The sequence below is a fragment of the Pongo pygmaeus genome, chromosome 7, assembly GCF_028885625.2.
Source record: "Pongo pygmaeus isolate AG05252 chromosome 7, NHGRI_mPonPyg2-v2.0_pri, whole genome shotgun sequence".
NCBI classification, from domain to species: Eukaryota; Metazoa; Chordata; class Mammalia; order Primates; family Hominidae; genus Pongo; species Pongo pygmaeus.
The window spans coordinates 39,330,919-39,356,633 of NC_072380.2; the positions used below are offsets into that span (position 1 = coordinate 39,330,919).

Sequence of the window (25,715 nt, forward strand, 5' to 3'; positions counted from 1 at the left end):
TATTTAATTAGTGGGGACATCTAAACCAAGCATCCATATATGATAAATGAAAAAAACAAAAATATTAGCTGGCAGTGTTTTCTCCAACCCTTCCTAGCTGATCTAACCAGTGGTACAGTTGATTTATATGTGAGAGCAATGAGACTGAATATGCTGCAAATGGTACTATACTGTGCATGGTTTTTAATTTATTTATAATTTATTATTTAATAGCGTTTCTTTTAGGGCTTGAGTGTTTGAATCCAGGCTAACTTTTAACTACAACTTAAGATTTATTTTTACATTTTGTCATTACATATGAAATGTGCAACAAAAATGTATCATGTGTGAGGCAGGAAAGGTTTTCTGCGGTGTTGAGGGGTATTGAGGCCATTCATCCAGGTGTTCAGACTGTTGTAGGGAATACTTTTATTTCAAAAGCTAAATTGCCATAACTTTTTTTTTCTTTTTTTTAAATGTTTAATGTTACAGAAGCCAAGGCTGCCCCCAAAGATTGTTTCATTGAAGTGAATTCTAAAGGTGACAGATTTGGCAATTGTGGTTTCTCTGGCAATGAATACAAGAAGTGTGCCACTGGGTAAGTGGAGGTGCGGTCATAATGGAATATGAAAGATTATAAGATCCATCATCTCTAGTATCTTTTTTTTTTTTTTTTTTTTTTTTGAGACGGAGTCTTGCTCTGTTGCCAGGCTGGAGTGCAGTGGCGCGATCTCGGCTCGCTGCACCCTCCGCCTCCCAGGTTCAAGCGATTCCCCTGCCTCAGCCTCCTGAGTAGCTGGGACTACAGGCGTGTACCACCACACCCAGCTTATTAGTTTTTGTATTTTAGTAGAGACAGGGTTTCACCATGTTGGCCAGGATGGTCTTGATCTCCTGACCTCGTGATCCGCTTGCCTCAGCTTCCCAAAGTGCTGGGATTACAGGCGTGAGCCACCGTGCCCGGCCATCTCTAGTATCTTTTACAACTGCTCTCTGTGACCGCTGATTTTCTCCCCCTTAAATACCTAACTTTTCAAACATTTTACAATGCAAAGCGTCAGAGAGACTCTGGTGTTAGGAAAAGAACTGGTAACATAATTTGTCCCTTTAGACATCAACTACAATCTAGTGGTTTTTAGACTCTTATTTTGTTTATCCTTGATTTATAATAAGAACCCCAACTAAACACCATTTTCATTTTCCTTTCCATAAAAGATTGTGTTACTAAGTCCCTAGATAAAGGTACCTGCAGAATAAACTCTGAACTTCATTATTTTCTTCTAGCTTTGTATAATTTCAAGATGATGAATTAAAATATTTTATATTTCTACAATTAACATTTGCTTTTTGTAAAACATTAATAATAAAACATTACAAAGGAGGAAAAAGTCATCTATAATCTCAATCCATATATGTTCACTAATATCAGTGAAATTATTTTCTTCTTCACACTAACATTTTACATAATTGGAATTATTCTGTAATATTATCGTTGCTTCTACCCATTCAGCCTCCTATGCTACCAGTTAAGTTAAGCAACTACAGTGAAACAGTGCTTGCTAAGAAGAAATAGCAACAAAGACCCCCATGTCACTCAATCTGACAGTCGTTTTTAGGTCTTCATGCTATAGTACTTGACCTGTCAGTAGCATTCAATTATGCTGGCCATTTTCTCCTTCTTGAAGAAACCTCTTTTTTTTTTGGTGATTGTGTAGGATGTTTTTCTTCTCCCCCGACCCCATGTGATTTCGTTTACTTCCGTGGCTTCATTTGCCTCCTCTGTGAGAAGCTCCAGCCCTGCTGGCCTGCATGTGGTCTGCGGCCACAGGGCTCTGCACCTGCTGTTCCCTCTGTTCAGCATGCTCTGTTTCCCTCTCTCAGCCTGCTCAGTTCTTCGTCCTCCAGATCTCAGGTGAAGTGTGGTTTCCTTACGGAAGACTTCTTCCACTTCCTCAACAGGACCAGCTCTCCCTCTGACAGGTGTTCTTGATGCTGTTTGCTTCTTTTTCATAGAATTTGATATGTTTTCACTATTTTTTAGTTCATAGTATTTTCTAATTTACACTGATTTTTTTCCATTGACTCATGTGTTATTGAAAGCCTATTGCTTAATTCCCGAGTAGTTGGGAATATACTGGTTATCTATTTGGTTTTGATGTTTAGTTCAATTCCACTGAGAACACATTCTATATGATTACACTTCTTTGGAATTTGAGATGTGCATTATTCAATTACACTTGGAACATTCATCCATACAGACTAATATGTGGGTCAGCCTCTTAATACCAGACCAATATATCGTCTGTATAGGTAAATGTTCCATGTATAATTGAAAGAAAAAGTATATTCTGCAGTTGTTAGAGATGTTATTCTATAAATGTCAAGTTAATAGTCTTATTCAAATATTTCATATCTATGGTCTATGTGTATTATATCTGTTCCTTCAATTTCCGAGAGAGGTATGTTGAAGTCTCTAGTTATGATTGTGGATTTGTCTATTTATCTTTTTAGGTATGTAAATTTTTGCTGTGTGTGTTTTAAATTTGTTACTAGGCGCATACACATTTAGGATTGTTATGCCCTCCTGATGACTTGGAGGGCATTAGCAAATTTATCATTAGCAAATTCTTTTCATTTCTGGAATATTCTTTTGAAGTATTTGTCAGTTTCATTAATTATGTAGCTCTTTTGTTATCGCTCTTCCTCACTAAACTGTAAGATTCAGTGACACATTTTATCTTGCATTTAGCATAATGCTTGGAGGAAACATAATAAATGACTATTAAACATTGAATGAATGAAGGTACAGATGATATGGATGAAGAATGAATGGGTGGAGAATTAATATAACCGATTGAATGAACTGATTTAAAATCTAGGGATAAGTGGATTAATGCAGACTTGGAAAGAATTTGCTAGACATATACCATATTCTTGTCTTTAGCCTTGTCTGGTTTCATATTTTTATGAATATCTTGTTGAAAATAGCAACTATACTTATCAAACTTAAAAATTACTGAGTAATTCATTTAGGAAGCATTTTATATAATAGTAGTATACAAACAATATAGTCATTAAGAATATACATTTGAAGTTAGACTCTTTGGATTTGAATCCTGGTTCAGTCACTTAACATCTCTGAGTCTTTGGACAAGTTACTTCACATACATACCTCATTTTTCTGTTCTGTAAAATGGGGATAATAATGGCACCTGTTTCCAAGTGTTGTTTTGAACTGAATGAGTTAATGGGTGTTAGTACTAAGAGGAATGTCTGGTTCATTGTCACATTCATCATCATCATCACTATTTTTATTGTCATCTTCCTTGGAGAATGTGTAAAATCTAGAAAAGTCTTTTCTACCCATTGAAACTACCAAAAACATCTAGAAACATTTAAAGAAAGTATTCACATGTGGTCCTACCATCCAGAGATACTTCCTTAAGTTTTTGTTGTATTTCTTTTTTATGTGTTTATACATTTATAAACATAAACCACATGTTTCCTTTCACTAAAAGGGTTATCTTTTAGTACATAGACAATGTCATTTTTTCAAGCATTATAAAAGAGAAATTCCGAATATACAGAGGAGTAGAAAGAATAGTGTGGTGAACACCAATATATCCCAGACCAAGACATTATTAATGCCTTATCATTATTTGCTTCATCAAGATTTTGCTGAACCATTTTAAGTAAATTATAGACATGATACTTTACTCGTAAATTCCTCAGCATCTGTCTTCAACAAATAAAGCCATTCACATGATCACATCACACCTAACAAAATGAATGATTTCCTAATATCATCTAGTATCTGATCAATATTAGTATTTCCATCAGTATCCTCAAATTGTCTTTTATAGCCGGCATTTTTCAACATCAGGACTCAATCAAGGATCACACATTGCATTTAGTTGTTATGTCACTTAAGTCACTTTTAATCCAGAATACCTTTTAGACTGATTTTTTTTCTTTTCAGTGACATTGACTTATGGAAATGGCTGGGCCAGTGGGCTCATGTTCTGGATTTGTTTTAGTTTCCTTTTGGTGTTGCTTAACTTATGTCTCTATCATCTGAATTTTATTTAAATCAGAAGTTAAGCCCAAAATCTTTTTTTTTTTTTTTTTTCTGAGTAGAGCCTCACTCTCTCGCTCAGGCTGGAGTGCAGTGGCATGATCTCAGCTCACTGCAACCTCCACCTCCCAGGTTCAAGTGATTCTCGTGCCTCAGCCTCTGGAGTAGCTAGGACTACAGGTGTGTACCATCACGCCTGGCTAATTTTTGTATTTTTAGTAGAGATGGGGTTTCCCTATGTTGGCCAGGCTGGTCTCAAATTCCTGACCAAAAATGATCCGCTTGCCTTAGCCTCCCAAAGTGCTGGGATTATAGGCGTGAGCCACTGCTCCTGGCCCTAAGCCCAAAATTTTAATTGAATTCAGGTTAAATATTTTTAGCGAGAATGTTCATAAGCAATTCATTATATCAAGGAGTCACTTAGTGCTGGGTAGTCTTATTAATATTAGTGATACTAAGTGGCAATGACCAGATCTTGCTATTGTGGAGTTATGCTTTTTAAAATTGCAGCTGTCGGGTAATATGTGGAGTGATGATTTTGTGCCATATGAATATCCAGTTCCTGACTAGTGTTTCACTTTATGGATGATCCTTGCCTGAAGCAGTTATTTTACTGAGGGTTGTAACTGAATTTTGTTTCTGTTAGTATTATTCAACAGTGAACATCTCTTCTTAGTTTTGTTGGTTGTTTACATTTCTTATTTTGTGAGCTGCCTGTTTACATCTTTGCTAATTTTTCTGTTGAAGTGATTTTCTTTGTCTTATGATTTGTAACAGCTTTTTATATTCTAAGGGTATTTTCCTTTACTCTTTAATGTATCACCAAGCCTATGTATGAAATACTGAGTATATCATAGCAATGTGAATTTTGGTAGGGCCCAACAGATCTTAACTGAGGTCTACTTTATGCTACACTTTGTTTTTGAGGTTTTCATATCTAATTTCAGCTAATTATGTGAGATAGGCATCATTTATCTCATTTTTTTCAGCTGAAGAAACTGAAGCTCAGAAAATGTAAGCACTTCTCTCAGGTCAGCTAGCAAATAAATGGTGACATAAGAATAAATGTAAAGTTGGGACAGAATTATTAACTCTTAAATGCAGGATGAAGGGAAGATGAAGACTTAATAGCAGCACAGCAAAAATTAGGAGTTTTAGTTAGTGATATATTTAAGGACATCAACAATATAATGTAGTTATAAAAGCTATTGTAATCTTGAACTTAATAGAAGTACAGTATCTAGAATAAACAAGAGCTACATTTTTTTCTTTGCTCACCAGGCTGTCACTGAAATTTCATGCTCCATTCTGAGCACTATGCTTCAAGAGGCAGTGAGGCAAACTGGAACATATTTAGGAGGGAGCGTCCTTGTTGCATGAAAAGTGATTGTAGGATAGTGACCTGGTGAAGTAAGTATTTAGGAGCTGCATAATAATTGTCCTAAAATAGCTGCTGTGTGAAAGAAGGAAAAGATATCTGTGTAGTCTCATGGGGAAGATCTGGGACCAATGAGGATAAATGCTTTACAGAGGTAGATTTTTACCTAATAAGCAGAAGAACGTGATGGGAGCTAGAATGGGCAGTTTCAGGAGGGTGTACGTTAGAGATATTGGGAAAATATATCCTATGATGATTGGGCAGTGATATCATAGAGAAGATTCAGATATAGAGTAGGTGCTTGGATCAGATGACAATAAGTTAAACAGGAAATCTCAGTACAGCATCATAAGAGTTATTGTTGGAAATACTTAGAGTGTTATGAAAGGATATAGGAAGGGCATTTAATTTACACAGCCTTGGCAATAAGAATTATGGACAGGGAAGCCTTCATAGAGTTCTGATATTTAATTAATGAATTAACGAGTTAATGAATCGATTCTTTAAATAAGTAACCAAGAGTTAGCCAGGGAAAGAGGGGTGGAATCCTTTCTTAGTTATTTTGCATTATAGAATCTAATTTCTTCTTTATCATAACTCTGTAAGAAGACATAATTGAATTTTGATATTGCTATATTATTTTCTGTATAATAGAATTTATAAAATTATACTTAGAAACAACTTTATTAGTTAGACTATTGAGCTCTAGACAGACAGTGAAGAAGATTAAGTGTGGTAAAAGAAGCATCAGCACCAGCTGGTACCCTAATTTGCATCTTAGCATCCACTTGACTCTTTTTTCCCCTTTTCTGCCGTATTTAAAGAGAGCTACTTTGACCTCTCTTGCTCTCATACACTTTCTCTGTTGAGATTCCCTCCATAGCAGCAAACTCTGTCCATATGCAAATATATAAATTTTTTCTTTTGTTATGTATACTGGATGGATGCATTTTATGTTGCATTATTTCTCTCTCTTTGTAGGAATGCTTTGTGTGGAAAGCTTCAGTGTGAGAATGTACAAGAGATACCTGTATTTGGAATTGTGCCTGCTATTATTCAAACGCCTAGTCGAGGCACCAAATGTTGGGGTGTGGATTTCCAGTTAGGATCAGATGTTCCAGATCCTGGGATGGTTAACGAAGGCACAAAATGTGGTGCTGGAAAGGTAATCAAAATATTTTTTATTTACAAAGTAAAATGAAAAAAATTAAAAAAATTATTATACATAGTAAGTGGTTGCTCTGTTCTCATTGTAAAAGTAATCTAAATTCATTATAGAAATTTTAGAAAATACAAAGCCACCAAAAGAAAATTAAGAACTATAATCCTGTTATCCACATTTCTTTACTGGGGTCGGAGAACCAGTGTTTTCCACTTTACAATATACTGTGCATGGTTCCCTCCCCTACTGATGTGCTACAATTTATTAGCCAGTTTGCTATTATTGGGACACTTTGGCGATGTCCTGAATTTCAGGGTGTGTGTCTGTGTACTAGAAATGTCACGGAGCTTGTCCTGCCCATGTTCCTGACCACCCGAGCTCTGCTGTTTGGATTAGATAGAAGGCCAGAGTCAGTCAGCCCATGACTTATTACTAGTGGTTTCATATGAGAAGATGCCCTGGGCCAAATTCCTTTTTTTGGAGAATATAAAATTAAGGAGGGTAATTAAGAGTGTGGGCAGAAACTGTAAGAATTCTTCGGGAGATGGTGTGAAGTAGGAGCTGGGGTAGAAGGGATGTGGCAGCCTTAAGCCATGTACAAGAGATATGAGGGAGCAGGATTGTTGAGTAAGTTGAAGAAACCAACTCAGAGGAGAGAGAGAAGGAGAATATATGATTGACTGATTAGCCCATGAAAAAGACAGGTGGGTGGGCCTTCAAGTTACTTCACTTTCTCCCAAGTTTTCAGTTCCAATTCTGTTTCTCACTTCTCTTTACAAGAAGATCCATATATTTTTGGGCCTGTCCTTGCAACTAAATAAACTTCATCATTGCAGCTGTTATAAACAATGATAAGAGATATATACATTTAAATTTTTGATAGTGTAATTTCCCTTTCAATAAGGTGGTAACAATCTATATCCCAGCCTAGGCAGCAGAGGAAGACTCTGTCTAAAAAAAAAAAAAAAAAATTGTGCTGAAAGGCTCATGACAAAAACAACTCTCTGACACGCTCTTATCTAATCTGCCAGTCTGGATGCCTAGAAGCAACTGTGGTTACTTCTGTTAATTACCTCCCTATTTTAAATTAGGGCCAGGCACGGTGGCTCATGCCTGTAATCCCAGCACTTTGGGAGGCTGAGGTGGGCGAATCACTTGAAGTCAGGAGTTCGAGACTAGCCTGACCAACATGGTGAAACCTCGTCTCTACAGAAAATACAAAAACTAGCCAGTGTGGTGGTGCATGCCTGTAGTCCTAACTACTCAGGAGGCTGAGACAGGAGAATCGCTTGAACCTGGGAGGCACAGGTTGCAGTGAGCCAAGATTGTGCCACTCAACAAAATGAGACTCCCATCTAAAAATAAAGTAAAATAAAATAAAATAAAATAGTATGCTATTTCTAGATTTATCTATTTTAGACATTATCCACTAGTTTTATTTTTGATAGATAAGAATTCAATTTTCTTATGCAAATCCCAGTTTTCCTGCTGTACCTTTTCAAAATAAGTGCTTCATATTTACATAATTAATATTGGGTTGTTATTGAATGAGTCCACAACATCTCACTGTTCACTGGGCATATTCCAGACGAGGTGAGAGAAAACAGGGGAGGCTAAACAATTGGAGATCAAAGGATCATTTTTATTAGGAAGAAAGCATATAACATGACTTAAGTACATAGCAAAAATGGGCTTCCTAATGCTGCCCTACACAATTAAACTTACCTGTCCAGCCTTACCTGCGAAGTTTAACTGCATGGTTGAAAGGGCAGACCAGAATGCACCCTTTCTACCACCTCAGCTTACTACTAGCTGGCACCACAGGTGTAACCAGCATGCCTGGCTAATTTTTTTTTATTTTTCTGTAGAGACAGGATCTCGCTATGTTGCCTAGGCTGGTCTTCAGCTCCTGGGCCCAAGCGATTCTCCCGCCTTAGCCTCCCAAAGTGCTGGGATTACAGGTGTGAGCCACTGCACCTAGCTGGGCATCTTTCCATGTCTTTATTAGATCCATATATTTTTTTCTGAGAAGTTCATATTGATATCTTTTTGTTTTTCTATTAGTTTGCCATTTTTTGAGGCTTCTCATGAAGAATATTAACTGTCAGTCAGTTATATCTATGTAAATATGATCAACAATTTGACATAAGCCTATTTTAAAATATCATGAGTTTTTTTTTTTTTGGAACCTCACTCTGTCACCCAGGCTGGAGTGCAGTGGTGCAATCTCAGTGCAACCTCCGCCTCCCAGGCTCAAGTGATTCTTGTGCCTCAGCCTCCCCAGTAGCTGGGATTACAGGCGTCTGCCACCATGTCTGGCTAATTTGTGTGTTTTTAGTAGAGATGGGGTTTCACCATGTTGGCCGGACTGGTCTCGAATTCCTAACCTCAAGTGATCTGCCTGCCTCGGCCTCCAAAAGTGTTGGTATTACAGGCGTGAGCCATGGCGTCCGGCCTTAAAATATCATGAAATTATATCAGTCTTATCTGTTTTGTCTTGGTTTCATGTCATATTTAGAAAAGCTTTTTTTATCTCAGTATAATATGAATATCTGGCTTTTATTGGCACAATTTATTAACATTTCATCCTATTTCTCTGATCTTATTGCTGCTGTTAAATATTTTCTTGATATTTTCTACTTTATCTTCCTCTTGCAGTATTACACAAATTATTTATTTGTGTGGAGTGTGTGTGTGTGTGTGCACATACACTTTGGTAGTTGTATGTCTTTCTATTCTGCTTGTTTACTTAATAACAAAAAAACACATCAATATATTTTTCTCAAAGTTGTCATGATTAAAAATAGTATCTACTGATTGTTTCAGTGTAAGCTATACCACTATTACTTCCAAACCCCCATGTCCCAGTTTTTATTTGGTAGGAAAAATGTTGGCTTTAGATTCCAGGTTATTATTAACATATATCAATGTATTTTTAAGACCTTTTGTCTTTCTGGATTTTATTGCTAACTGCATAGTTTTCTAGCTATGACAATAATATTTATGTACAAGAAAGGATAGCAAGTGGTTGGTGTGTGTACCTGGACTGATACACCTTGACCCAAACTGACACACGGTTGAAACCATATACCACACGTTCTGTACAGCTGTAACTTTGTAACTGTTGGTTTAATCTATGAGTCTAACACCTGAGTTTTCACACGGCAGATAGGATCCTGTCCCTTCTGGTATGTACCAAAGCCTAGACTGGACAGTTTGAGCAGACTGACAACTTGGTACTTCTTCAGATCTGTATTCTTTATATATTTATTCAACATTTATTTCCAGGACAAGCTAAACGTGGGGTAGGGGAAAAAGTGGAAAAGAAGCACTCCTCACCTTCATTTTTATTGTCCCAGGTAGTTCAGTTTTGCTCCCCACTTGCATCCCGAAATCAGTAAACCAGAAGTCCTATAGTCAACTTTGCTCTACTTGATGTGTGGTGGTTGTTGGTGGTGGCCATGGGCGGTAGGGGGAGTGGTAGTAGTATGTGAGAGGATGGTCTTACCTTCCCACTGTGAGAGTATTTTTTTTTTGAGGCAGGGTCTCGCTCTTTGACCGAGGCTGGAATGCAGTGGAGTGCAGATCTTGGCTCACTGCAGCCTCCGCCTCCTGGGTTCAAATGATTCTCCTGCCTCCCAAGTAGCTGGGATTACAGGCTTGCACCATCATGCCCGGCTAATTTTTGTGATTTTAGTGGAGATGGGGTTTTACCATGTTGGCCAGGCTGGTCTTGAACTGCTGGCCTCAAGTGATTCACCCACCTCGGCCTCCCAAAGTGCTGGGATTACAGGGGTGAGCCACTGCACCCGGTCCCCACTGTGAGAGTTTTTGGGTGTATTCCTTTCAGTTTGATTTTTCCCATTCCACAAGGTAAACACTGCCAATCAGAACACCCTTTCTCTGGAGGACTTGGAATTTTCCTGCCCCTTAAAGTAAATCTGCCAGTTATTAACACATTTCATCTTATTTAACACTTCAGGTGTCCACTATGAATCAATTATTGACAGGAAAATCTTCTTTTAACTGGTAGGGAAACTCTTGGTAAATATCTCCTCTAAAGACGTACGGATGTAAGAAAAAAGTATTTTGAAGTCTTTATTCAGGAGTAGTGCATGGCTGGAGGACAGATGAGGAGTGACTTACTGTAGAATCTTCTGTAATTTTGGAATTTTAAATCATATGAGTATATGTCCTATTTAAAAGTTAATGGAAAATTGGAGGAAACAGTGTTTGGAGATCTTTTGACTTTAAAAGTACAATTCTGTTTAAACCTGTGTATTTTTTAGAGTGGTAAGGCTATCGGTATTTCGTTGTAGGTTTGTTCTCTTAATTGTTCTTTATTTCATTTGAGCATTTAAATATTCTGATCTTGTACACAAGATCAGTTGGTTAGTTACCTAATAAAATTTTAAAATAGCACTCAACAGTCTTTTAAAATGTTAGTCTTCTTTTTTTCCTCTAACATCACAACAGAGCAGTTTTCACAAAGATGTCAACTAAAAAATTTCTAAAATGTGTTGAGCTGATTTCTTTAGATCTTAGGTTTAATATTTTTTTCTGAGGTAATGGTTTTTATCTCTCAGTAGCTTGGATTCATTTCTGTTTCATATCTCATCATATGAACTAGAATTTCTTGAACCATGTAAGATTATAACTTATTTTCAACAGTGCTTTTAATAGAAATATCTAATCATGGTACTAGAAAAGAGATTTTATCTTGTCAACAAAGTACCCTTTTATTTTTGAAAGAATTTTAAAAATTAAAATGAGTTTTAAATATTATCCTTTTGATATCTGTCATAGTAACAACACTTTATGAGAGGTGTAATAGAAATAGATTTTCTATCCTGGAAACTTCCTTATAGTCCTGGGGTTAACTCTATCTCATTACTTTTGATTTGAAAAAGTCTATTTGTGAATATTTTATTTAGGATCTTCACATCAATATTCACATGGAAGGATAGATAATAGTTTTATCTTTGTTTTTGGTCTTTATGTCATCTTTGTGTTTTTTGATAATTAATTTTGTATCAATTAATTAATGCCACTTATTTTTCTGCATTTTAAAAAATATAATATGGGAATTAATGGTTCCTTGAAAGTTTGAAAGAATTCTGCAATGAAATAATCTGTACCCAGGTCTTTTTTCTGGGTACTTTTTAATGACTGTGCTCAGTCTTTATTTACTTAGTTCATTTTTTTTTTTTTTCAGATCTGTAGAAACTTCCAGTGTGTAGATGCTTCTGTTCTGAATTATGACTGTGATGTTCAGAAAAAGTGTCATGGACATGGGGTAGGTAATGTTTTCTTTTGGCTTGTTCCTGAAAGTAGTGCTGAATAATGAGAAATCTCAGAGAGGACTAGATGAGAATTCCCAGGATTTTCAGATGTTGGGGAATTTAGATTCCTGATAAAATTTTCATTCTTAAACAGTGTCAGTAAGCTTGTATGAATTTAGTCCTTTCTCTTGGTTTCCATTCTTGAGTTGATGATATAGAGCAACATTCACAATTAACAAAAGTGGTATTTTGATTGTTTTGAAGGTATGTAATAGCAATAAGAATTGTCACTGTGAAAATGGCTGGGCTCCCCCAAATTGTGAGACTAAAGGATACGGAGGAAGTGTGGACAGTGGACCTACATACAATGGCAAGTAATATAGAAGAAAATTAGTGTGATCTCCCAGTGTCCCAAGGCATAAATTGGGCATCCTCGTACCTCTCCCTCACTTCCCACATCAGTTATACATTTAATTATGTTGATTCAGCCTCCTAAATTCCTTGTGACTGTTTCCATTTTTCTCATCCCCATTTATTACTTTCAATTTCTTGCCTGGACATACATCATAGCCTCTTATGTAGGCTCCCTATTTTTCATCTTGCTTCCTATAATCCATGTTTCACTCTACATTACAGTTTCAGTGTTTTCCTTCAAGAATTCAGTTTTGATTTTGTCAGCGTCTTGCTTTAATTCAGTGCATCTGCATTGCTGTTAGAATGAAGTCCACAACTCCTTAACATGGCTTAAATGCCCTGCATGACTTGCCCCTAGCTTACCTTTCAAGCCTCATTTCACTATGTTGAAGACATATTGTAACTTCTTTGGTTTCCTCTACTAGGCTACTATCTTTTACCTGTGGGCTTTCATACTGTATTATTTTCACATTGTTGGCCCTTGGCTAATTGCTATTTAGGCTTCAGATTATACCTCATTTTCTAAAGAAAGTTTCCCTTGGCTGCTTAAATCTAAATTATCATTCCCTTCTATTGCTTTTCTAGTACTGTTAGCACTATCTGTTAGCACTAATTACTATACTAATTACTGATTTGCCTTTTAAAATTCCTGATAGACCATGAGCTCCCAGTTTATCGGTATCTTTCTAGTGACATCATATGCTTTTTTTCTCTTGGGTAACTACCAGCTAGAATGACTAGTCATATAGTAGGTGTATGTTAAGCTTTTAAAGAAACTGCCAAACTGTTTTCCAACATGGCTATACCAGTTTACATCCTTACTAGCTGTATATGAGAGAATTCCCCCAATTTCCCCACGTCCTCTCTAACAGTTGCTATTGTCAGTCTTTTTAATTTTAGCCATTCAAGTAGGTATGTAGTGGTATTTCAATGTGGTTTTAATTTGCATTTCTCTAATTACTAATGATGTTGAGCATCTTTTCTTGTACTTATTTGCCATCTACATATCTTCTTTGGTTATGTGTCTTTTTAAATCTTTTTTCCAGTTTTTAATGGATTGTCTTAATGAGTTTTGAAAGTTCTTTGCATGTCACTGATTCAGGTATTCAAGTTCTTTATGAAATATGTGCCTTGTATATATTTTCTCTTAGTCTGCTTACTTTGGGTTTCATTTGTTCTTTTTCTAGTTTCTTAAGGTGGAGGATGAGGTCATCTTTTTTTTTTTTTTTTCTGATATAGGCATTTTATTGCTCTCAATTTTCCTCTAATTCATCCCAGAAATTTTGACATGTTATACCTCCATGTTCATTCAGTTCTGAATACCTTCTAATATGCTTTTATTTTTTTTCTTTGACTTACAGGTTATTTAGATATGTGCTATTTCTTTTGAAATATTTGTGGATTTTTTAGTTATCTTAATGTTACTGATTTAAATTTTACTGTAGCAAGAGAACATATTGTATATGACTTGAATCCTTTTATTTTTTTAAACTTGTCTTGTAGCGCAGAATGTGGTTTATCTTAGTGAAAGTTCTGTGTACACTTGAAAAGAATGCATACTCTACTATTCTTAGGTGGAATATTCTATAAGTTATTAGTTCATGTCGGTTAATAGGTAGTCAGATCTTTCATATCCCTACTGATTTTCTAGTCTACTTACTCTGTCAGTTATTGAGAGGAATATTGAGTTCTTTGGCTATAACTGCCAATTTGCCTATTTCTCTTAATAGTTCTATCAATTTTTGCTTTATTTATTATGATGTTTTGTTATTAGGTACATAAACACTTAGAATTATTCTATCCTCTTTGTAAATTGACTCTTTATCCTTATGAAACAGCCTTCTTTTTCCCTAGTAATATTCTCTGCCCTGCAATGAGTTATTGTTAATATAGCTACTCCAGATTCCTGTTAATTAGTCAGCATGGAAAATCTTTTCCCATCCTTTTACTGTTAATTTCTTTATATCGTGCTATAGTGATTAGTGCATATAGTTGGATCTTGCTTTTTATCTAATCTGCCATTCTCTGTCTTTTAATTAAGTTGTTTTGATAATTTATATTTAACTTGACTATTGATGTGTTTATGTTTAAATTTAGCTGTCTTGATATTTTCCATCAGTCTCCCTTGTAGTGATATTGTAACACTTCAGTATATTTCCATTTCTCTCATTTTGTGCCTTTATTGTCACATGTTTTACTTCTACTGATGTTATAAATCCCACAATTCATTGTTATTCATTTTGCTTTGAACAGTTGATTATCTTTCAAAGAGACTTAATAGTAGAAAAAGTCTTTATATTTACCCATATAATTACCATTTCTGGTGTTCTTCATTTATGTAAATTTGCATTTCAGTTTGATTTAATTTCTGCTTGAAGGATTTCCTTTTACATTTCTTATAATACCAGTGTGCTAGTGACAAATACTTTTAGCTTTTGTATGTCTGAAAAAGTCTTTAATTTGCCTTGCTGCTTGAATGATAATTTAACTGGGCAAGGATTTTGGGTGATAGTTTTCCTCCCTTTTTACTTCTAAGGATATTCCTTGTCTTCCGACTTGCATTGTTTTTCCTGAAAAATCTGCTATCATCCTTTTCTTTGTATGTAATGTCTTCTGTATATGTCTTTTTCTAATCTCTGGTCACTTGTAATGTTTTTCTCTTTATCTCTGGTTTTTATATTGTGCCTTGGTGTACTTGGGATTTTTTGAGCTTTTTGGATCTGTGCTTTTATAGTGTTCTTCAAATTTGGAAAATTTTTGGCCATCGTTTCTTCGAATTTTTTTTCTGTCTTCCTCTTTCTCTCTTCTCATTCAGGTCCTCCAATTTTATGTATATTCGGCTGCTTGGTGTTATTTCACATCTCACTGATTGGCCTGTTGATTTTTTATTTTATTTATTTATTTTTTTTCTTTTTATTATTATTATTATTATTATTCTAGATTTTTTATTTTTGTTTTATTTTTTTAAATTTTAATTTAACTACTTTGAGACAGAGTCTTGCTGTATCACCCAGGCTGGAGTGCAGTGGTATGATCTCGGCTCATGGCAATCTCTGCCTCTGGGGTTCAAGCAATTCTCATGCCTCAGCCTCCCGAGTAGCTGGGACTACAGGCGTGTGCCACCATGCCTGGCTAACTTTTGTATTTTTAGTAGAGACAGGGTTTTACCCTGTTGGCCAGGCTGGTCTCAAAGTCCTGGCCTCAAGTGATCCACCCACCTCAGCCTCCCAAAGTTCTGGGATTGTAAGTGTGAGCCAGCACGCCTGGCTGGCTGTTGATTTTTAAAAATTACTCTTTATTCTCCATGTTTAATTTTGAGTAAGTTCTGTTACTCTTCAAGTTTACATTTCTTCTGTGAAGTCTAATTTGCCATTAACTTGATCCAGTGTGTTTTTCATTTTAGACATTGTAGTTTTTATTTCTGGAAGTTCTATTTGTTTCTTTTATATATCTTTCATAACTCTACATAAGATGATCAATCTTTACTTTTTTGAACAAATAGAATACAGTTGTAATAACTGCTAATGTCCTTGTCTACTAATTCTATCATATGGGTAATTTCTCAGTTTTGATATTTTTCCCTCTTTTATTTTCTGTATTTTTGTACGCCTTATAAATTTTTATTAGATGCCAGAAGTTTTAAATCCTACTTTGTGGGTTATTGGATATTTTTGGATTTCTATTGATGGGGTTTGTACTAGTATGTTTGAGTTACGTCGACATAGTTTGACCCTTCTGGGTCTTGCTTTTAAGCTTTTAAGGCAGGACCTGAATAGCATTTAGTCTAGGGCTGATTTTGCTTTATTACTGAGGCAAAACCACTTCTGTTTATCCTGCTTAGTACCACGTTAATTATGAGGTTTCCCACTGAATTATAGGAGCAAATACTCTTCCTAGTCCTGTGTGAGCTGTGGGGCTTATTTCCACCAATCTTTTCACATGGTTCTTTCTCCAGCTTCATGTGGTCTCCTTACATGCATATATCCATCAGCACTGATGCAGATCTTTCAGCTTTTTCTCTGTAGCTCTCTTCCCTTTGGTACTTTGCCTAGGAACTCTAGCTGCCTTGCCCTCTTCAGAATACCAGCTCCATCTCTTTAAGTGAGGGAGACCACTGGGTTTTGCTTTGGTGCCCACACGCGAGTGTCTGTTAACTTTCTTTAGGCACTAACCTCGGACGATTGTAAGGCTCACCTTATTTTTTTTTCTGCCTCTCAGGGATCATTGCTCTTTGTTGCCTGATGTCCAGTGTCTTGAAACCTGTTGTTTCATATATTATGTCTGGTTTTCTGGTTATTTTAGCTAGCAGAGTAAATCTGGTCCCTGTTATTCCACCTTGGCTATAACTGGAAGTCAGATTTTAATGGCTATGTATCATTTCATCCAGTGGATGTGCTGTAACTTCACTTAGCTGTTTTCTAATTATTTGACATTTAGATTGTTTCTAAGGTTTTGATAACTCACTGTTAACATTGTAGCGTACATGTTAATGGCGTATGCATTTTTCCAATTGAAGAATCAATTGCCAGTAATGAGGTTAGTTTGAAGAGAATAATCCTTTTTATGGTTCTTTTAGGAGTAAAAATTCCTAATAAATGATACATTTGTGTAATGCCACTAACAGTGTGAAGGTATCAGTTTCAAAATAATCTTGCCAGTGTTGAATGCTTTAATTTAAATTTTGTGTATTCATTAATAAGTATAAAATGATATATGAAGCTTGCTTTAATTTTTTATACAGTTGACCCTTGAACAATGCAGAGGTTAGGGGCTCCAACTCTCTGCAGAGTTGAAAACCCATGTGTAACTTTTGGCTTCCCCAAGACTTAACTATGAATAGTCTGCTGTTGACTGGAAGACTTACCAATAACATAAACAGTTGATTACCACAGATTTTTTCTGTTATATGTATTATATACTGTATCATTATAATAGAGCAAGCTAGAGAAAAGCAAATTTATTAAGAAAACCATAAGAGAAAATATATATGCTATTCATTAAGTGGAAGTAGATTATCATAAAGACCTTCATCCTCCTCATCTTCCTGTAGAGTAGGCTGAGGAGGAGGAGGAAGAGGAGAGGTTGGTCTCAGGGGTGGCAGAAACACAAGATAGCCTGCATATAAGTGGACCTGCACAGTTCAAACCCACATTGTTCCAGGGCCAACTGTATTTTGATTTTCAGTTGGGATAAATATTGTTTCATATAGTTTTATACAACTTTTTTTTTTTTTTTGAGACGGAGTCTCGCTCTGTTGCCCAGGCTGGAGTGCAGTGGCGCAACCTTGGCTCCGCCTCCCAGGTTCATGCCATTCTTCTGCCTCAGCCTGCCAAGTGGCTGGGACTACAGGCGCCTGGCACCACGCCCGGCTAATTTTTTTTTGTATTTTTAATAGAGACGGGGCTTCACCGTGTTAGCCAGGATGGTCTCAATCTCCTGACCTTGTTATCTGCCTGCCTTGGCCTCCCAAAGCGCTGGGATTACAGGCGTGAGCCACTGCGCCCGGCCAGTTTTATACAAGTTTTTACAGAAATTTCTGGTTCTTTTACAGACTTAAAATTATGAATCAGTTTACCAATCCTGTTTATATTTACTATATTGTTTCTCAAAAGAACACAGAACAGATAAAATACTTAAAGAATTTGTAAAAGTTCTAATGAAACTTAAAATCTAGAAGGCATAAAAATAAGATTGATAAATTCAACTATACAAAAATAATAAACTTTTCCATGGAGAAAAGCATAGTGCCATAGGTTAAAATGGGGAAAATATTTCCAGCTTGTATCATGGACAAAACTAATCTCTCTAATATATAAAGAACTTTTAGAAATTAAGAAGAAAAAAGCAAGAGTCCAATAGAAAAACAGTCAAAGGACTGAGCAGAAAAAAATAAATAATGTTTCCTTAAGAAAAAAGTGAGGCCAGGCGCAGTGGCTCACGCCTGTAATCCCAGCACTTTGGGAGGCCGAGGTGGGCAGATCATGAGGTCAGGAGTTGGAGACCAGCCTGGCCAACATGGTGAAACCTGTCTCTACTAATAATACAAAAAAATTAGCTGGGCGTGGTGGCACATACCCGTAATCCCAGCTACTCGGGAGGCGGAGGCAGGAGAATCACTTGAACCCAGGAGGCAGAGGTTGCAGTGAGTGGAGATCGTGCTATTGCACCAGCCTGGGCAATAGGGTGAGACTCCATCTCGGGAAAAGAAAAGAAAAAAAAATTATCAACTCATAGTATAAAAAAAAGTAAATTAAAAATCTATAAGAGAAAAATTTTTCACCTGCCCGGTTGGCAAAAATCCGGAAGTTTGGCTCTGTGGGTGAGGCTATGGGGAATTCTTATATATTGCTTGTAATATTCTTATAAATTGTAACCATTACTATTGAAAGACAATTTGACAATACCTAAAAGAAATGATGAATGCACTTATTTATTGATACAGCATTTGTGCTTTAGGGAAATTATTCTGTAGTTATTATACCTGCACTAATATGATACAACATATGTACAAGGTTATTCATTATAGCAGTTTTTTTGGTAATGGCAAAAGATTGGAAAAATATAAGTGTTTATCAGTAGGGTACAAGTTAAGTAAACTCTAGAACATCTTCACAATGGAGTTTCGTATAGCTGTATGGAAAACGAGGAGGTCCACTATGTACAGATAAGTGGAAAAAACTAATACACCAAATGGTATATAAATAGTATGCTACCTTTTGTGTAAGAAAGTGTTGACAGTAGAAACATATTTTGTTCTTGATTGTTTGCTCGAAGAAATACCGTAAGGTTACAGAAGAAACTAATAAAAGTGGTTATTTTTGTGAAGGCAGAAGTAAAGTGGACAGGAATGAACTTTGAGGAAGACTTCTCAATGTATTCAATTAATATCAGTTTGATTTTTGAGTAATGTGAAAATTAATGTAAAGTGTTTATAATCATCTAGTATTTTCTGGGCAGTATGAGTTTGGTGACTGTTGATGTAAAATTCTTCTCTCTAGAAATGAATACTGCATTGAGGGACGGACTTCTGGTGTTCTTCTTCCTAATTGTTCCCCTTATTGTCTGTGCTATTTTTATCTTCATCAAGAGAGATCAACTGTGGAGAAGCTACTTCAGAAAGAAGAGATCACAAACATATGAGTACTTAGATTTTTTTCTTTTAATTCCTATATTAAATATATACATATATTTTCTGAGACAGAATCTCGACTTCCCTGGGCTCAGGTGATTCCCCCTGCCTCAGCCTTCCAAGTAGCTGGGATTACAGGTACGCCACCACACCCAGTTAATTTTTGTATTTTTTTGTAGAGATGGGGTTTCGCCATGTTGCCCAGGCTGGTCTTGAACTTTTTGAAGCCATCCATCTGCCTCAGCCTCCCAAAGTGCAGGGATTACTGGAGTGAGCCTCCACGCTCAGCCTATATTAAATAATTTATAAAGTATTAATGCTGATAGTCATATCACCAGAGATTGGTAATCCTCTAAAATAGGGTTCTAAGTTATCTCTCTGACCTTTTGACATGATTAGCATGGGTTGAAAGGTGGTGGTGACCAAGCCACCTCTTTTAATGGGGAGGAGAAAGGATTATGTTGGTCAGCCTTTAGGCTGCTGAAAGTGGCCCTCAGGGTTCATTTTGCTTAACACCAATTTCTGATAGAGGACTAAGTAGATACTTCGTATCATACTTCCAACTGACCAGTCTATGCAAATAACTCCCCCATCTGCATTTTTGAAGTTTGAGTTCCATAACTACAGCTATCTTTCATACATCTCCACTGCACTGATTTGCTGTCGCCTCAGCATGTCTAAAACTTATCTATTACCTTTCCAGCCAATCCATTCACTACCCTTGGATTTCCTACTTTTTAAAATGACTACTTGGCAACCTGAGAATATGCTTATACTCTTCTCTGATTCTAGGAAGACTTGAAAAAAGTTAGGGAACATTGGCCTAATTGACCAAATTTCACAATTTCTTAAAATTTCAGTTTAATTATAAAATGTGGTTAGTAATGCTAATACCATAAGGATTAAAAATATGTGAAAGCTGTTAAAATGCCCTAAAAATTTAAACTGTATCATGATTATCATCCCCACCACTACCAACATCATTATTCTGTATTTGGGAAAATGCAAAATGTGTGTAATATTTCATGTAGAAATGTTTTTATCTTAATTTAGATCAAAAGTAATTGTATCTTTCAGGTCAGATGGCAAAAATCAAGCAAACCCTCCTAGACAGCCAGGGAGTGTTCCTCGACATGTTTCTCCAGTGACACCTCCCAGAGAAGTTGTAAGTATAAAATGAAAAATTATTTTTCTTTACTGTATTAAAGGATCAAATGCTTAAGGATTAAAAACAAAGTTATATAGATATAGCTAGAAACATAGATACCTTCTTAAGAATTCAAGAGTATTGTAGGTGGTCCCTGAGTTTTTTGTTTTTGTTTTCGAGACACAGCCTTGCTCTGTTGCCTGGGGTGGAGTACGGTGGCACAATTGCATCTCATTGCAACCTCTGCCTCCCAGTTTCAAATGATTGTCGTGCCTCAGCCTCCCAGGTAGCTGGGATTACAGGTGTGTACCACCACGCCTGGCTAATTTTTGTATTTTTCATAGAGACAGGGTCTCACTGCATTGGCCAGGCTGGTCTTGAACTCCTGACCTCAAGTGATCCACCTGCTTTGGCCTCCCAAAGTGCTGGGATTACAGGTATGAGCCACTGTGCCCTGTCCCCTGAGTTCTTTAAAGGAAAACCATGGGAGTCCTTGGCTCAGAGGACACAGAAAAAGACAGCTGGACATTAGGAATGCCTTGCCTAGCAACCAGGATTGGGAAATGACATGGGACGTATGCTATCACTACTTTTTTCTATGTCTGCTCTTTTCCTGTTTTCAATACCTGTCTCCATCTCCCTATGGGATGTTACCAAAGACCTGGTGCTGAGCTCTTGGATCGGCCTAATTGTCTCAGCTGTAGGACTAATAGTCACTGTTCTGCAGGTGTATTAGGGAGTGTTTAGATCATGATATACTTTTATTGGTCTGCATGTATCCCTAAGCAATATGTAATTTTTTAATGTTTTAAAACTTTTAAGAACGTTTTATTTGATAATTTGCACATATATCTGCAACCTGTTTTTCCCCTTAATGTCACTTTGTGATTTATCTCTATTGATAGATATAGCTGTGATTCATTCATTTTCACTGTTGAAAATGATTAGAAATCCTTCATTTTTTAATATATTTATACACACACACACACACACACACACACACACACACACACACACACACACACACACACAGTCTCCCTATTCTACCCCCTTTATCTTTATAAAAAGGAGACAAAAATTGTTAGGCCCTTTCTCCTCTTAACGATGTATCTTGGAGATTTTTCCATGTCGTTATGTATACAGGATGGCCACAAAGGCCGTATGCGCATGCTAGTTCAAAATTATCTGTATACTCTTCATCATTGACATATATGTATACATTTCTTATTTGATTTTGGCAAAATATATATAAAATTTGCCATTTTAACCATTGCTTTCAAGATGTTTTTTGTAAATTTAACAGTAGTGGTAAAAAAAAAACCACTAATATTTACCATCTTAACAATTTTTACATGTATAGTACAGTATTCCTAAGAATATTTACCTATGTTTTCTTTTAGTAGTTTATAGTTTCAGGTCTTATGTTTAAATCTTTAATCCAGTTTGAGTTGATTTTTGTATATGGTATGAAATACCAGTTCATTTTCATTTTTCTTCATGTGGATATGAAGTTGTCCCACCACTATTAATTGAAGTGACTGTCCCTTCTTCATTGTGTATTCTTGGCACCTTCGTTGAAGATTAGCTGACCATAAAGTTGTGGATTTGGGGTTCTCTATTCTGTTCCATTTGTCTTTATGTCTGTTTTATGCCAGTAGTATGCCGTTTTAATTAGTATAGCTTTGCAGTATATTTTGAAATTGGTAATGTGATGCTTCCAGCTTTGTTCTTTTTGCTCAAGATTGGTTTAGTGATTCTGGGTTTTTTGTGATTCCATATGAATTTTAGGATTTTTTTCTATTGTTACGAAAATTGTCATTGGAATATTAATAGGTATTGCATTGAATCTGTAGTTTGCTGTGGTTATTTTAATATTAATTCTTCCAGTCAGTGAGCATGGGATATCTTTCCATTTATTTATGTCTTCAATTCCTTTCATCAATGTTTTATAGATTTCCTTGTACAGATATTTATTTTTTGTGGTTAAATTTATTCCTATTTTATTTATGTATGTATTTTTGATGTCATTCTAAATGGAATTTTTTTTCTGGATTTCTTTTTCAGATAGCTTGTTGTAGTGTATAGAAATGCTACTGATTTTCATATGTTGATTTTGTATTATGCAACTTTACTGAATTTATTAGTTCTAACAGTTTTTTGGTTGACTCTTTAGGGTTTTCTATATAAAAGACCATGTCATCTGCAAACAAGGACTGTTTTACTTCTTCCTTTCCAATTTTGATGTCTTTTATTTCTTTTTCTTGCCTAACTGCTCTGGTTAGAACTTCTAGTACTATATTGAGTAGAAGTGGTAGGAGTGGACATCCTTGTCTTATTCCTGATCTTAGAGGAAAAGCTTTCAGTTTTTCATTGTTCAGTATGATGTTAGCTGTGGGCTTGTGATGTACAGCCTTTATTGTTCTGAGGTTCATTATTTCTTTCTTTCTTTTTCTTTGTTTTTGAGATAGAGTCTCGCTCTGTCACCCAGGCTGCAGTGCAGTGGCATGATCTCGGCTTACTGCAACCTCTTCCTCACAAGGTTCAAGTGATTCTCCTGCCTCAGCCTCCTGAGTAGCTGGGATTACAGGCATGTGCCACCCTGCCCAGCTAATTTTTATATTTTTAGTAGAGAGGCAGAGTTTTGCCATATTGGCCAGGCTGGTCTTGAACTCCTGACCTCAGGTGATCCACCTGCCTCAGCCTCCCAAAGTGCTGGGATTACAGGCGTGAGCCACCATGCCTGGCCCAGTTTATTCTTTCTATACAAATTTGTTGAGAGTTTTTATTCTGAAAGAATGTTGAAATTTGTCAAATGCTTTTCCCTCATTTCTTAAAATGATCACATGGTTTTTGTTATGTTTATGTTCTTCACTTCTGTTTTTTGTTTGTTAATGTTGTTATTTATTGATTTGAATATGTTAAACCATCCTCGCATCCCCAGAATAAATCCCACTTGGTCATCGGGAAATATCCTTTTATGTGCTGCTGAATTCAGTTTGCTAGTATTTTGTTGAAGATTTTTACATCTATGTTCATAAAGGATATTGGCCTGTAATTTTCTTTTCTTGTGGTGTCCTTGTCTGGCTTTGGTTTCAGGGTAATGCTGGCCTTGTAAAATGAGTTTGGAAATATTCCTTCCTCTTCAAGTGTTGGGAAGAGTTTGAGAAGGATTGCATTAGTTTTTCTTTAAATGTTTGGTAGAATTCAGCTGTGACTTTATCAGGTCCTGAGTTTCTTTGATGGGAGACTTTTTAAAGTTACTAATTCAATCTCCTTACTTATTACTGATCTTTTCAGATTTTTATTTTGTCTTGATTCAGTCTTGATAGGTTGTGTGTTTCTAGGAATTTAGTTTTTTCTAGGTTCAATCATAGGTGTATGATTGTTCATAGCAGTCTCTTATAAAACTTTGTATTTCTGCGGTATCAGCTGTAATGTCTTCTCTTTCATTTCTGATTTTATTTGATTCCTCTTTCTTTTTTTCTTAGTCTACTTAATGGTGTGTTAATTTTATTTATCTTTTCAAAACACCAACTCTTAGTTTTATTGATTCTATTAATACTATTTTTCCAGTATTTCATTCATTTTTGCTCTGAGCTTCGCTATTCCCTTTCTTCTGCTAACTTTAGGCTTAGATTGTTCCTCTTTTTCTAGGTCTTGAGGTGTAACATTAGGTTGTTTATTTGAGATTTTTAAAAAAATGTAGGCATTTACTGGTATAGACTTGCTATAAACTTCCCCCTTAGAACTGCTTTTTCTGTGTTGCATACATTTTGTTATGTTGTGTTTCTATTTTTATTGTCTCAAGATATAGTTGTTTCTTGATACACATTGGGATTGGTTCCAGGACCCCTACATATAGCCCAGTCTGCCTATACTCAAGTCATGCCATTGGCCCTGTAGAACCCACATATAGGAAAAGTTGGCCCTCTGTATATGTGGGTCATGAATACTGTATTTTCAATCTGTGTTTGGTTGAAAAATATCTGCATATAGATGTACCTGTGCAGTTCAAACCCGTGTTGCCTAAGTGTCAGCCGTATTTTAAAATATTTCTTTTTATCTGTTATTGACCAAGTGATTGTTTAGGAGCATGTTGTTTAATTTTCATGTATTTGTGAATTTTCTAAAATTTCTTCAGTTATTGATTTTGAGTCCTAATATTGTAGTTGGAAAACATACTTGATATCAGTCTTTTAAAATTTGTTAAGTCTTGTTTTGCAGCTTAACATATTGTTTGTCTTGGAGAATGTTCTGTGTGCATTTGAGAAGAATGTGTATTCTGCTTTTGTTGGATGGAATATGTCTATTAGATCTGTTTTGTTTAAAGTCTAGTATGAGCCAAGTGTTTTCTTACTGATTTGTTGTTTGGATGATCTATCTGTTGTTGAAAGTGAAGTATTGAAGTTTCCTAGTAGTATTGGGTTGCTATTTAGCTCTCTCTCCAGATTAATTAATATTTGCTTTATATATTTAGGTACTCTAAATTGGCTGCATATGTATTTACAGTTGTTATAGCCTTGTGATGAATCGACCCCTTTACCATTAATGCACTTTTTCATCTCTGTTTTTATTGTTTTTGATGTTACATGATTTTGTCTGATGTAAGTATTGCTATCCTTGTTCTCTTGGTTTCCATTTGCACGGAATACTTACTCATATTTAAAAGAATTACTGATAGATAGGGACTTACTATTGCTATTTTGTTTTTGACCCTTCCTTCTTCCCTTGCTGCCTTCTTTTGTATTTCTTTTTAATTAAAAAAACAATTATGGATACATAATAATTGTACATATCACATGGGGTACATGTGATATTTTGAAACAAGCATACAGTGTGTTAATGATCAAATCAGGGTAGTTGGGATAGTCATCACCTCAAGGATTTATCATTTCTATGTTAGGAACATTCCAACTCTACTGTTTTAGCTATTTTGAAATATACAATAAATTATCATTTTCTTTGTTTTTTTGTAGTAATATTTTGATTCTCATTTTCCTTTGTGCATATTCTATAGCACATATATTGTGATATCTTTGCAATTACATAAAATATTTTATAAATTTATAGCGATCATTTTAAACTGATAACTTCAATCACAAAAACTCTACCCCTTTATATTTCTTCTTCTTCTACTTTATGTAATTGA

General features: G+C 35.8%; 1 protein-coding gene across 1 annotated transcript in view; it reads left to right on the forward strand.

The window, feature by feature from the left end:
* The window catches only part of ADAM9 (ADAM metallopeptidase domain 9), a 108,027-nt gene that overhangs the window by 73,758 nt on the left and 8,554 nt on the right, over positions 1 to 25,715 (forward strand). The window contains exons 15-20 of the mRNA XM_054497740.2: positions 472 to 577; positions 6,414 to 6,597; positions 11,810 to 11,890; positions 12,141 to 12,246; positions 19,289 to 19,430; positions 20,497 to 20,584. Coding sequence (XP_054353715.2) covers positions 472 to 577; positions 6,414 to 6,597; positions 11,810 to 11,890; positions 12,141 to 12,246; positions 19,289 to 19,430; positions 20,497 to 20,584 — 707 coding nt within the window. The remainder of the gene's footprint in view (positions 1 to 471; positions 578 to 6,413; positions 6,598 to 11,809; positions 11,891 to 12,140; positions 12,247 to 19,288; positions 19,431 to 20,496; positions 20,585 to 25,715) is intronic.